We start from the raw sequence: 14,213 nt of genomic DNA on the forward strand, positions 1-14,213 counted from the left end.
GCTTAAATAAACGGTTTCAATAAAATATATAATATATGATAAAACTACTTGTGACAGTCATGGAAAAAATTATTAGACCATTGTTTTCTTCAATTTCTTGTTAATTTTAATGCCTGGTACAACTAAAGGTACATTTGTTTGGACAAATATGATGATAAAAACAAAAGTAGCTCATAAGCATTTAATTTAAGAGCTGATATCGATATCGTCATGATTTATATATGTATATATATATATATATGTATATATATATATATATATATATATAATTTTCATTTATTTATTTATTTTTATTTTATATTTATATTTATTTTATTTTATTTTTATATTTTTATATATATATAAATTAAAATAAAAAATAAAAAATAAACAAATGAAAATTATATATAAAAAATTTAAAATTATATATATATATATATATATATATATATAATTTTTATTTATTTATTTTCTTCTTCATTGTTGGTTTCTTATGTTTGCACAAGTTTTATTGTCATGTTTGTTTTGTCAAAGCACTTTGTGAATGTTGTTTTTAAAGGTGCTATATAAATAAAGGTATTATCATTATTATTATTATTATTATTATTATTATTATTAATAAATATATCGGGATATAACTTTTGGTCCATATCGCCCAGCCCTATGTCAAATAAACATCCAGTAAAAAGTGCAATAGTTTCCTCTGAGGTGTAGTTGTAGTTTTCCTCATAGATATCTATGGTTTCAGTACCAGCTCACTGCTCGTCTCAATAGACGATCTCTAGCTGTCCATTGGTCGGCTGTGGTCACGTGACGGATATGTTTACATCCGAGTTCGTGTAGTTTCACATCCGGACATGCGCAGTGGGAGTCAGCTGACAGCAACACCTCCACTCAGAGAGCCGAGCGGAGGAAGAAGAAGAAGAACCGTCCGAGCAGCGGAGCAGCGGAGCGCCGTTACCCGCCGACACCCCCCCGACACCCGGCCACGTCCTCCCCGCCTCCCGCAGCATGAGTGTCGGCGCTCCGAGAGGCCTGGCCAGCTCGGGGCAGAAGCCCATCACGGAGATCCTCCACCCGCTGTCCGCCGCCGAGGAGCCGCTCTCCGGCTCCGGCAGCGGCGGAGGGGACACCGGGGACAAGGTAGGGTCCGCTGGGGGGCACCGGGACCGGGATGGGGGGGCACCGGGACCGGGTCGGGGGGTCTGAGCAGAACCAGGGGGACGGAGAGAACCGTTAACTGGGTTTTTACCGGTTTACAGGCTGGAACCTGAACGCATCAAGTGAGAAAAGTGATAAACGGGATAAACATGAAGCAGACAGCATTTATAGTTAATATTCAACATAAATAGATCATAAGAGTTTAATTTAAGAGCTGATGGTTTTCTTGATATTAAGCATTATCAAGAAAATCATGTTAAAGAGGTAGATATCAGCTGTTAAATTATGATATGATTCTTATGATTATTTTCGAGAAAACCATGTTAAATGTCTAGATATCAGCTCTTACATTAAACTCTTATGAACTATTTTTGTTGTTGTCATTATATTTGACCAAACAAATGAACCTTTAGTTGAACCAGGCATTAAAATGAACAAGAAATTGGAGAAAACAAGGGTGGTCTCATACTTTTTTCCATCACTTTATTTTTGGTCATTTTGTGTATTTTTATTTATTTTTTAAAATCATTTTTACATCTATTTTTAGTCATGTTGTGTCCTTTTTTTTTTAAAAAAAAAAAAATCATTTTTCTGTCTATTTTTGGTCAATTTGTGTCTTTAAAAAAAATCCATCTACTTTTGGTCATTTTGTCTTTTGGGATAATTTTTACATTTATTTTTGGTCATTTTCTGTCTGTTAAAAAAATAATTTTACATATTTTTTTGGTCATTTTCTGTCTTTTTTTTTTTTAAGACAGAAATTTTTTGGCTATTTTTGCCTATTTTTGCCTATTTTATGTCTTTTTTGATCATTTTTACATCTTCTTTTTTGTTATTTATATAGTTACATACAACTAAAGGTACATTTGTGTACAAAAATATATTGGACAAGTGTAATAACAACTTAACAACAAATTGATAATTATTATCAAAAGAACTAAATATGACAAACCCTAGTAAAGGCAGCATTTATATAGAAAGCAAGAAAACAAATTTGAACTATATATATATGGTATATGGATATATGGTCTAATTCCATATCACATTTAAAAATATATCGATATATTTTTCATATCGATATATCGCTCAGCCCTATATTATCCTACTAAAGCACACACAGGTTCCACTACTATGAGTAATGTTTTTATATAATATTTATATTTGAATATACTAACATGTGCTGCAGTTTCCACATATGTTGGTTAGAAAATAGATTTCTTTCATTCTACTTTATATAAAAAAGGAGCTGACATCATTATCTGTCTGTGTAAACAAAGATGGACCAAGCAAACAAATCTCAGCTTTTATCCTCCTGCTGTTGTTTTACTGAGCGGTGATCCGCCTAGCAACCACGGTTAATTATTACCAGCCAGACATTCTGGGATACGTCCTTCCAACAAGGTTACCGAAGATTTTTATTAATAAATGAACAGACAGAGGACAAAAACATCCAAGTTGATAAAAAATCCCAAACTTGTACGAGTCTTTTTATGGTAATGTTCCCGTCTGTTAGCAGAATATTATAACAATCTGTCAGCACATTTTAATAACAGCTGATGGGAACTTTCATCATTTATGAGCCTTTTGGAACAAGAGATCCATTATTTGCATCATTCAGGATCCATGTAAAGATTAAAAAAAAAAAGATTTTTTCACATTGAATTCTTAACAATTTAACCTTTGTTCTAATAAGGTGGAAATATATTTACTAGACTTGATGAACGCATCAAGTGAGAAAATCATGTTAAAGAGGTAGATATCAGCTGTTAAATTATGATTATGAATCTTATGACTATCATCAATAAAACCATGTTAAATGTCTAGATATCAGCTCTTAAATTAAACTCTTATCAGCTATTTTTGTTGTTATTATTATATTTGTCCAAACAAATGAACCTTTAGCTGAACCAGACATTAAAATGAACAAGAAACTCAAGAAAACAAGGGTGGTTTATTTTTTTTCCATGACTGTATTGTTGGTCATTTTGTGTCTATTTTTTGTTGTTGATCATTTTTGAATCTATTTTTGGTCATTTTGTGTCTTTTAAAAAAAAATAATTTTTACATCTATTTTTGCTTATTTTAAGACATAATTTTCCATCTATTTTTGGTCATTTTGCATCTATTTTTGGTAATTTTGTGTCTTTTAAAAAAATAATTTTTACATTTTTTTTTGGTCATTTTGTGTCTTTTTTTTAAATATTTTTTATATCTATTTTTGGTCATTTTGTGTCTTTGATGATTTTTCCATCTATTTTTGGTCATTTTGTGTCTTTTTAAAAAAAATAATTTTTACATCTATTTTTGGTAATTTTAAGACATAATTTTCCATTTACTTTTGGTCATTTTGAGTAATTTTTTGATAATTTTTCTATCTTTTGGGTCATTTTGTGTATTTATTAAGACATCATTTTTTACATCTATTTTTGGTCATCTTGCATCTATTTTTGGTCATTTTGTGTCTTTTAAGAAAAATAATTTTTACATATTTTTTTGGTCATTTTGTGTCTTTTTTTAAATAATTTTTATATCTATTTTTGGTCATTTTGTGTCTTTTTAAAAAAAATAATTTTTACATCTATTTTTGGTCATTTTGTGTCTTTTAAAAATAATAATTTTTACATCTATTTTTTGTAATTTTGTGTCTTTTAACAATCTGTCAGCACATTTTAATGACAGCTGATGGAAACTCAGATCATTCATGGGCCTGAACGCATCAAGTGAGAAAAGTTTAACGGATAAAACGGGATAAACATGAACCAGACAGCCTTTTATAGTTAATATTCAATACAAATAGCTCATAAGAGTTTAATTAAAGAGCTGATATCTAAACATTTAACATGGTTTTATTGATAATAAGCATGTTAAATGTCTAGATATCAGCTCTTATATTAAACTTTTATGAGCTATTTTTGTTGTTATCATTATATTTGTCCAAACAAATGAACCTTTAGTTGAACCAGACATTAAAATGAACAAGAAACTGAAGAAAAAAAGGTGGTTTATTTTTTCCATGACTTTATTTTTGGTCATTTTGTGTCTTTTTTTTTTGTTGATAATGTTTTCATCTATTTTTGGTCATTTTGAGTCATTTTTTGATCGTTTTTACATCTTTTTTTGGTCATCTTGCAGCTATTTTTGGTCGTTTTGTGTCTTTTAAAAAACATAATTTTTACATTTTTTTTTTGGTAATTTTGTGTCTTTTAAAAAAATAATGGTAATGGTTGTTATAATATTCTGCTAACAGACGGGAACCATTACTAGTATATTTACTAGAATCCTAAATCCTGCACATACTGTAATAATTGTCTGTAACTTTGTACATTTTTATCCAAATCCAGTTTCAGATTTAACGATTAGAAACATATCTTATCATTAGAATAAATATAATAATGATTTATAGTATTGTGTCGCCATGGTGGATGAATATAGTAAATTCTGGGTTTTTTGTCATATTTTAAATATTCATCCAAACAAATTCCATAAGAACTAAACAACATGTTTTCTCTTTTTAATTTTTTTTATTGTTTTTCCTCATTTCGAACATTAAACATATCAGACACCATACATATTTACATAAAAAGGTAATTTAAGTTGTATTAACTTATGTACCTCAAAATGAAATGTAGACAGATGTAAGAGATTAATAAAAAAAAGAAAGAAAAAAAAAAGATTATACCTATATATGTACCCAAACATGTATATACTCTTCAAAAGTAAAAAAAAAAATTTGAAAAAATAAACAGAGACAGGAATAAATAAATAAACAGAGACAGGAATTTAAAATAAATAAATAAATAAAAATAAATAAATAAACAAACTGAGACAGGGATAAAAAAAAATAAACAGAGACGGGAATAAATAAATAAATAAATAAACAGAGACAGGAATTTAAAATAAATAAATAAAAATAAATAAATAAACAAACCGAGACAGGGATAAAAAAATAAACAAAGACGGGAATAAATAAATAAACAGAGACAGGAATTTAAAATAAATAAATAAAAATAAATAAACAAACCGAGACAGGGATAAAAAAATAAACAAAGACGGGAATAAATAAATAAACAGAGACAGGAATTTAAAATAAATAAATAAAAATAAATAAACAAACCGAGACAGGGATAAAAAAATAAACTGAGATAGGAATAAATAAATAAATAAACAGAGACAGGAATAAAAAATAAAAAACAGAGACAGGAATAAAAAAATAAACAGACAGGAATTCAAATAAAACAAATAGAATAAAATAATTCCTTCTATTAAGAGCACTTCTATAACGTACTATACTATAGACTTTGTGTTCAGGTTAAAATAATCAATAAATGGTTGCCAAATTCTATAGAACTTTGATTCCTGATTTTTCAGTAAGAATCTGATTTTCTCCAGCTCTAAATGTCTCATCTGTCAGAAGATTTGAATACGTTGGGGCTGCCTTTTGTTTCCAATTAAGTAATAATAATCTTCACATAAGTAGGCTGACAAATGAAACCACCAGACTATGATGCTTTTCGTCCTGCTTGAATCAATAATTCCTAGAACCGCCACCAATGGATCTACGTCAGGGGTGTCAAACTCTGGCCCGCGGGCCAAATTTGGCCCGCAGTGTAATTTTATTTGGCCCGCGAGGCAATACCAAATTATTATATTATTATTGTACTATAAAAGCTGACCCGCCGGTATTATACGGCGCATTAACCGCTAATACTAGATTTATTATTGTTATTTTATTTTTACATTTATCAACCTGTTGAAAAAGTTTATTTTGATATTTAAATCAGAAGGATGCAAATAGAAAAAAGGCATACGATTTTTATTTAATTTTATTTAATAAATTAATGACATTGATGTGTTTTTTATTTGAAATTTGATTTTGCATGTCTGCACTATTTAGTTATATATTGTATGTTTATAAGCGTTGCTGGTTCCATATTTAATGTTAAAGCAAAAACATGTTTGGTATATATTAAAAGGTTTATTTGTTCAATGTTGGCCCGCGATTTTATTCAAGTTTTACATTTTGGCCCATTGTGTATTTGAGTTTGACACCACTGATCTACGTTAACAGGTCTATGTAAGATATTTGATGGAGTAGAACTAAAATTTCTGAAACGTATCATGTGTATTAAATATCTAACTGTATCTTTGGGTTTATTTTATTGTGAATTCTCCTGGTAAACACAACGTCAACCTCCACATTCCTTCACTGACAAACTGATAAAACACATCTTAGTTTCTTTTCACCTCCCACATTAACACATTCCTCTAGTTTTTCAGTCATAAATCTCCTCTGAATCCACTCTCATTTTCTTTACTCCTGTTTTTCTTTTTCTTTTTTTTGTTGTCAGGCTTCAGTTCATCATAACAACTGTGGAGCAAATAATGAATAAAAAGTCACATAATGAGCCAAAATTCAGCTTTTTGCCAACACAGCTTTGTGCTCAATGAAATGAAAGATTGATTCATCTCTCACATTCAGTTTTATTACTCACATACACACTTTTTTTTAATGTGAGAGGTAAAATAGTGAATTTATAAGAACATAAGAACTAAAATGTTTACATTATATTACATTACATGTCATTTTGCTGATGCTTTTGTCCAAAGTGACTTACAATAAGTGAATTTTGTGAGATTTCTAAATGTATCTTGTGTAGCAAATGTATCTTTGGGTTTATTTCATTATGAATTCTCCTGATAAACACAATGTTCACCTCCACATTCCTTCAACTGATAACACACAATCTTAGTTAACTCGAGAGAGTAAACAGGAATTTGTGAACATAGAGACATTTTTTGAAGTCTGGAATTTGCAGTTTATTCTTCACTCCCTCATAGGGTTGTCACCATACTAAAATTTTCAATTTTCTCGATACCGATACTCAGGAAAATATCCGATACTCGATACCATTTTCGATACCACCAGGATTTTTGTGGTCATTTTATGTCTTTTTTTTGTCATTTTGTGTCTTTTTTTTGTCATTTTGTGTCTTTTTGGTCATTTTGTATCTTTTTTTTTTGTCATTTTGTGTCTTTTTTTGGTCATTTTGTGTCCTTTTTTTGTCATTTTGTGTCTTTTTTGGTCATATTGTGTCTTTTTGGTCATTTTGTGTCTTTTTTTTTTACCATTTTGTGTCTTTTTTGGTCATTTTGTGTCTTTTTTAAAATCATTTTGTGTCTTTTTTTTATCATTTTGTGTCTTTTTTGGTCATATTGTGTCTTTTTTTGGTCATTTTGTGTCTTTTTTTGTCATTTTGTGTCTTTTTTTTGTCATTTTGTGTCTTTTTTGGTCATATTGTGTCTTTTTTAAAATCATTTTGTGTCTTTTTTTATCATTTTGTGTCTTTTTTGGTCATATTGTGTCTTTTTTAAAATCATTTTGTGTCTTTTTTTACCATTTTGTGTCTTTTTTGGTCATTTTGTGTCTTTTTTAAAATCATTTTGTGTCTTTTTTTTATCATTTTGTGTCTTTTTTGGTCATATTGTGTCTTTTTTTGGTCATTTTGTGTCTTTTTTTGTCATTTTGTGTCTTTTTTTATCATTTTGTGTCTTTTTTGGTCATTTTGTGTCTTTTTTTGTCATTTTGTGTCTTTTTTGGTCATTTTGTGTCTTTTTTGGTCATATTGTGTCTTTTTGGTCATTTTGTGTCTTTTTTAAAATCATTTTGTGTCATTTTTTGTCTTTTTTTAAATAATTTTCTGTCTTTTTTTGGTCATTTCTAGATACGTTTTAGTATCGATACTTTTGACAACCCTAGAGCATAGAGACATTTTTTGAAGTCTTGAATTTGCAGTTAATTTGCAGTTAATTTTTCCCTCCCTCAGTATCATTATCCCATTATATCTTTCTCCATATCACAGTATTGATTATAACACTCATCCATCTCTCCTCTCTGCTCCGTATTGAAGCAGATCTGCTCCCCCAGTGTAATATTTTCATTTTTTCATCTCTGTCTGTGTTGTGTGTCCTGGTTGTTCATTCACACTGGTGTCATGATGCAACACGCTGCAATTATCTCTCTGTGATTACCAGAGCAGGTTACAGCTCAGTGTGAGAGGGCACTGATGTCAGCAGCTGTCTCTCTGTGTGTGTGTGTGTGTGTGTGTGTGTGTGTGGTCAGCGTGTGGAGTTGCAGAGTGTGTGAGTAGTGAGAGACAGCGAGGTAGCACTGATTGAATTAGAAAGTTGCACACACAACGACTTCTGGCAAGAGAAGAGATAATGTGTGTGTGTTGGAGAAAGTGGTTAAAGTTGAACATTAGGGTCATTTTGTGTCTTTATTTTTTGGTAATGTTCTTGGTAATGTAATCTTTTTGGTCATTTTGGGCATTTTCTGTCTTTTCTGGTCATTTTCTGTCTTTTCTGGTCATTTTGTGTCTTTTTTGATAATTTTGTGGTCAAATTGTGTCTTTTTTTGGTCATTTAGTGTGTTTTTTTAGTCATTTTGTGTCTTTTTAGGGCCATTTTGTGTCTTTTTTTGGTCATTTTGTCTTTTTTGGTCAATTTGTGTCTTTTTGTGGTCAATTTGAGTCCTTTTTTGCTTAATTTTAGTGTGTGAGTAGTGAGAGACAGCGAGGTAGCACTTTTTTTTTAAATTTTTTTTACTGTTTTAACTGATTGAATTAGAAAGTTGCACACATGGCGACTTCTGGCAAGAGAAGAGATAATGTGTGTGTGTGTTGGAGAAAAAGTGGTTAAAGTTGAACATTAGCTGATCTCCTGTTTGCACCTTAACCTGGAGGAAAGTCGTTCATTCTTCATGGCTGAGGAGGCTTTTCAGTAGAGACCGATCTGTTTATCAATCACGCAGTATTCGTTATCACAGACATACATTTTGCCCAATATGCAAAATATATTTACAAAAAGCAATACTTGGGGTGGATTAGAAATTGTCTTTATGAATTTAATTTAATTTAATTTAATTTAATTTAATTTTTGGTCATATTCTTTTTTTTTTTTTTGGTCATATTCTTTTTTTTTGGTCATATTCTTTTTTTTTTTGGTCATATTTATTTATTTTTTGTTAATTTTGTGGTCAATTTAATTTAATTGAATTATATTTAATTGTATTAATTATATTTAATTAAATTTAATTATATTTTATTATATTTCATTGTATTTAATACTATTTAATTTAATTATATTTAATTTAATTTAATTATATTTTATGATATTTAATTGTATTTAATTATTAATTTAATTTCATTTCATTATATTTTATTTTATTATATTTTATTTAATTTCATTATATTTTATTTTATTATATTTTATTGTATTTAATTATATTTAATTTAATTTAATTTAATTTCATTATATTTTATTATATTTAATTGCATTTAATTATATTTCATTTTATTTAATTATATTTAATTTTATTTATTTTCTTTGTATTTTTTAAATGGTCAGCAATCGATTGATATTTAACATATATTACTGATTTTGATTTAGTTATTTATTTGACTTTTTCATTTATTTTTTTCTTACACAGTTTTCATGTCTAAAATGGTTTGACAATGTAAAGAACATTAGATTATGAACTGATTTAAAGAATATTCAACATGATGATATTGAGCTTTATATCAAATGTGTCAGTTCAGGTTTCTGTAGTGAGATCATGTTACTGATCCAGCTCTGCTATCTTCCTGTCAGTGTTTACATTTTATTCTTTGCTTACATTTAACATTCTGCTGCTAGCAGCTCCTGCTGTTTTAGATTCTCAGAGTCTCTGCTACACGTGCAGGATTAATCCAGTGTAGAAAAACTACTGTAGTTTAAAATCCCTTGGATTCAAACAGCACCAAGAGTTATAAAACAACCACATATTTCTTTTTTTATTCTAATAATAGTGTGTCTAAATCCACAGGTTGTCTCTTCATTTCACTTTTGTTATTTCCTTTTTATAGTTTTTTTCTGAGGACTCTTGCTGTGTTTGGATGGAGCCTGCAGGGGAACATGTATTGTTTATTCTCTATTTGCTGCCATAGAAATCACTGAAAAATTTAAAGTGCTGCAACAAGTCTGACAGCACATATTTACACTAACGTACCCGTGGGAGAGTGTCGTCTTCAAACCTCCCAGTAATATTTATCAGATCTGTTTTTGTAGAACCAGATAGTGCTCGTCTTGATTAATGCAGCTATTCTCAACCTTGGGGTTGGGACCCCAATTGTTAAAGTGTTCATGTGTTAATGTGTTTTAGTCTTTTTGGTCATTTAATGTCTTTTTTGGGTCATTTTGTGTCTTTTTTGGACATATTGTGTGTGTGTTTTTTTTTAAATCATTTTGTGTATTTTTTTGGTCATTTTGCGTCTTTTGTGGTAATTTTGTGTCTTTTTTTGGTGATTTTGTGGTCAATTTGTGGTCAATTTGTGTCTTCTTTGGTCATTTTGTGTCTTTTTTGATCATTTTGTGTCTTTTTTTTGGTCATTTTGTGTATTTTTTTTATCATTTTGTGGTCAATGTGTGTCTTTTTTGGTTATTTTGTGTTTGTTTTTTGGTCATTTTGTCTTTTTTTTGGTCATTTTGGGTATTTTTTTGATCATTTTATGTCTTTTTTGATCATTTTTTGTCTTTTTTGGTCATATTGTGTCTTTTTTTGGTCATGTTGTGTCTTTTTTTGGATCATTTTGTGTCTTTTTTTGGTCATTTTGTTTCTTTTTTGGTCATATTGTGTCTTTTTGATCATTTTGTTTCTTTTTTGATCATTTTGTGTCTTTTTTGATCATTTTGTGTCTTTTTTGGTCATTTTGTGTCTTTTTTTTGGTCATTTTGTGTCTTTTTTGGTCTTATTGTGTCTTTTTTGGTCTTATTGTGTCTTTTTTTGGTGATTTTGTGTCTTTTTTGGTCTTTTTGTGTCTTTTTGGTCATTTTGTTTCCTGTTTTTGGTCATTTTATGTCGTTTTTTTAGTCATTTTGTGTTTTTTTAGGGCCATTTTGTGTGTTTTTTGGTCATTTTGTGTCTTTTTTGGTCATATTGTGTCTTTTTTTGTCATTTTGTGTCTTTTTAGGGCCATTTTGTGTCTTTTTTTGGTCATTTTGTCTTTTTTGATCAATTTGTGCCTTTTTGTGGTCAATTTGAGTCCTTTTTTGCTTAATTTTATGTAATATTTTGGTCAGAGAGATGTTTTAGTTGTCTGCTTCATTATTTGTCCAAAATTCGTCGCAACTCAAAAAGGTTGAGAACTACTGCCTTAATGCACCGTACGCCAGTTTGTCCATAAAGGGCACTTCACAGGAAATATTATCTATCTTTATAAAATATTCATCATCAAGCAGATGTTAATGGAAACACAAACACAAACATTTTCTATAACAAATAAAACAAAATAGTGTAGAGGTAAAGATAGAGATAGGATAACAAGCCATTGTTTCCCCACAGAGTGAATTCTCTCGTATTAAGGCTGTTGAAATGTATCCTCAGTCCACAAATGCTCCATTTCTCTCCTCTCATCCATCATTCAATTAGAGCGGCAGCAGTAGTGTCAGATGATGCAGGGAGGGTGCTCGGCCTCAACAACAGCCCCATTGACCCACAGAAACCATCAGCATCAATCCATCAGCTCTTTGTTAGCACCAGCTCCACACTGCAGCATGTGATTTGACGCCTCCATTGTCTCTGTGCAGCAGGAAGCGGGGCTGACCAATGGGACGCCGGTAGAGACGTCGAGTCCCGCCTCCACGTCCTCGCTGTTCAACAGGCTGCAGCTGGACGACGACCTGGACACCGACGTCCCAGACCTGTATGCTGAAACACGGGACCTGTTCGTCACCGTCGACGACCCGAAGAAGCACGTTTCAACCATGGAGACCTACATCACCTACAGGGTCTCCACCAAGGTCAGATACTGGCTGGTGGTGATACTGTCCACCTGTAACGTCTGTGTTTTTATTGCACTACTTTTAAACAAACAATAGCAACTGATCATAAACAAAGCAGCATGGCTAATTATGCACAGCGTCTCCACTGATCATAAACATAGTGATCATGAATAAACCGGCATCACTAACTGTGCACAGAGTGTCTGGTGCTTGTTGTAAACAAACAGAGATCGCTAAGTGAACACCTCCTGCAGCAGCAGCACATACACACTGTACTGCTACAGAGCTAACTGTTAGCCTGTTAGCACATACACACTGTACTGCTACAGAGCTAACTGTTAGCCTGTTAGCACATACACACTGTACTGCTACAGAGCTAACTGTTAGCCTGTTAGCACATACACACTGTACTGCTACAGAGCTAACTGTTAGCCTGTTAGCACATACACACTGCACTGCTACAGAGCTAACTATTAGCCTGTTAGCACATACACACTGTACTGCTACAGAGCTCACTGTTAGCCTGTTAGCACATACACACTGTATTGCTACAGAGCTAACTGTTAGCCTGTTAGCACATACACACTGTACTGCTACAGAGCTAACTGTTAGCCTGTTAGCAATTTGCAGACTGGACGCTAAGGGGTTAACATCCCCTCTGGCTCTGCAGCTTGGAGAGACTGCTGCAGGAGGACTGTGCCGCTTCGACTCGTTCTTCCTCTTCTTAACGAGCCTCCGGCCCCCGCGGCTCGTTAAGAAGAGTAAGAACGAGTCTCCAAAAGTCTCCAATAACACCAGAAAAAGTTGCTGGATTTGTCTCCAGTTGCTTTTGAAAAATAGTCGCTAAGGGGGTCTGAAAAGTCGCTAAATATAGCAACAAAGTTGCCAAGTTGGCAACACTGCTTCGCCGGCTTTTACAAATGGCGCGTGTTGTTGTGGCGTCCAGTACTACGTCACATCCTGCTTAGCGTTCTATCCAATCAGCAACCAGGCTTTTTACAGGGGAGAAAAATGGCCCAAATTCAGCGACTTTTTTCTGGAGTTATTGGAGACTTTTGGAGACTTGTTCTTACTCTTCTTAGCGAGCCGCGGGGGCCGGAGGCTCGTTAAGTCCACAGTTAGTGTAGTATAAATCCGTTGAACATACATATATAAGACATTAATGCAGGATTGCGTGACCTGGCACAGTTTAGGATTTCAGTTTTATGGGAAAAGACAAACTCATTAGAGGAATCAGCCTAGCATATCCTATAGTGGATGCTCTGGCTGATAGGATAACATCAGAATAGGAATTTGACCTCTCAAGTGTGTTCTGATGTTATCGTATCAGCCAGAAATGATACGATAACATCAGAACACACTACTGATACACTGATTTATCTTGCCGGTTAATTCAAGATCACGATGTTTATAATCATCTGCAGAGACGCTGTGCATAATTAGCCATGCTGCTTTGTTTATTTATCAGTTAGCGACGGTGGCCACAGTTGAGTCTCCCATGTTTAATCCGTTGCGTATGTGACGTCACGGTCGAAACTGTCGCTAAGCAAAAAAAGGTACGTCACCTCCGAAGTCTCTAAATCCCTCTGGGGCCTTTTTGTAATGGAGACACGCAGAGTGAGCGGACTTTTACACTTTTACAGACCTTTACATGCTTAAAATAAAAAGTACATACCGGAAAAAACATGAACAGCTGACTGTAACAAGTCAATCTCTTAGTAAAATGCTGAATAAGACATATTTAGGGGATCAAAATGTTACATGAAGTGAAAGCACACTGTGAAAGGGCCAAAGTTCTAAGGAGAAACACAGACAACAGCCAAAAACAAGTACATGGCTATTTTAAGCTCAGTACCATGGATACACATCGCTCTGCTTCTGTCCTGATTGACAGGTCCCCATTGTACCTTCTATTTACTCGAAAGGAGAACATAATTTACAAAAAGCATCATGCTGTATTGAAAAAGACTTCAAACTAGCAATTTAGGATTTTTTTAATGAGGTCATAAATCAAGTGAGAACTGAAGTAGGGTAATATTTTAGAGTTCTGCATACAATCTGATTTCTTTTTGCAACCAGTAGAGTCGCCCCCTACTGGCCAATAGAAAGAATGCAGGCTTCACTTTTTGGGCCTCGACTAGGGATGGGAATAATTAATCGATGATCAATTAATAGAGAAGAAATTAAGATTTTGGTCGATCACGTGGAATTTTAAACAATCTGTATCGTTTCTGTCCTCGCTGAACTGAAACACG

General features: G+C 32.2%; 1 protein-coding gene across 1 annotated transcript in view; it reads left to right on the forward strand.

Moving 5' to 3' along the window:
• The first annotated feature begins 710 nt into the window (after positions 1–710).
• snx30 (sorting nexin family member 30) overlaps positions 711–14,213 on the forward strand; it is a 35,185-nt gene continuing 21,682 nt past the window's right edge. The window contains exons 1-2 of the mRNA XM_059358245.1: positions 711–1,122; positions 11,764–11,976. Of these exons, the coding sequence (XP_059214228.1) occupies positions 991–1,122; positions 11,764–11,976 (345 nt within the window). The 5' untranslated portion in view covers positions 711–990. The remainder of the gene's footprint in view (positions 1,123–11,763; positions 11,977–14,213) is intronic.

This window comes from Centropristis striata, chromosome 19 (assembly GCF_030273125.1).
Source record: "Centropristis striata isolate RG_2023a ecotype Rhode Island chromosome 19, C.striata_1.0, whole genome shotgun sequence".
Classification (NCBI taxonomy): Eukaryota; Metazoa; Chordata; class Actinopteri; order Perciformes; family Serranidae; genus Centropristis; species Centropristis striata.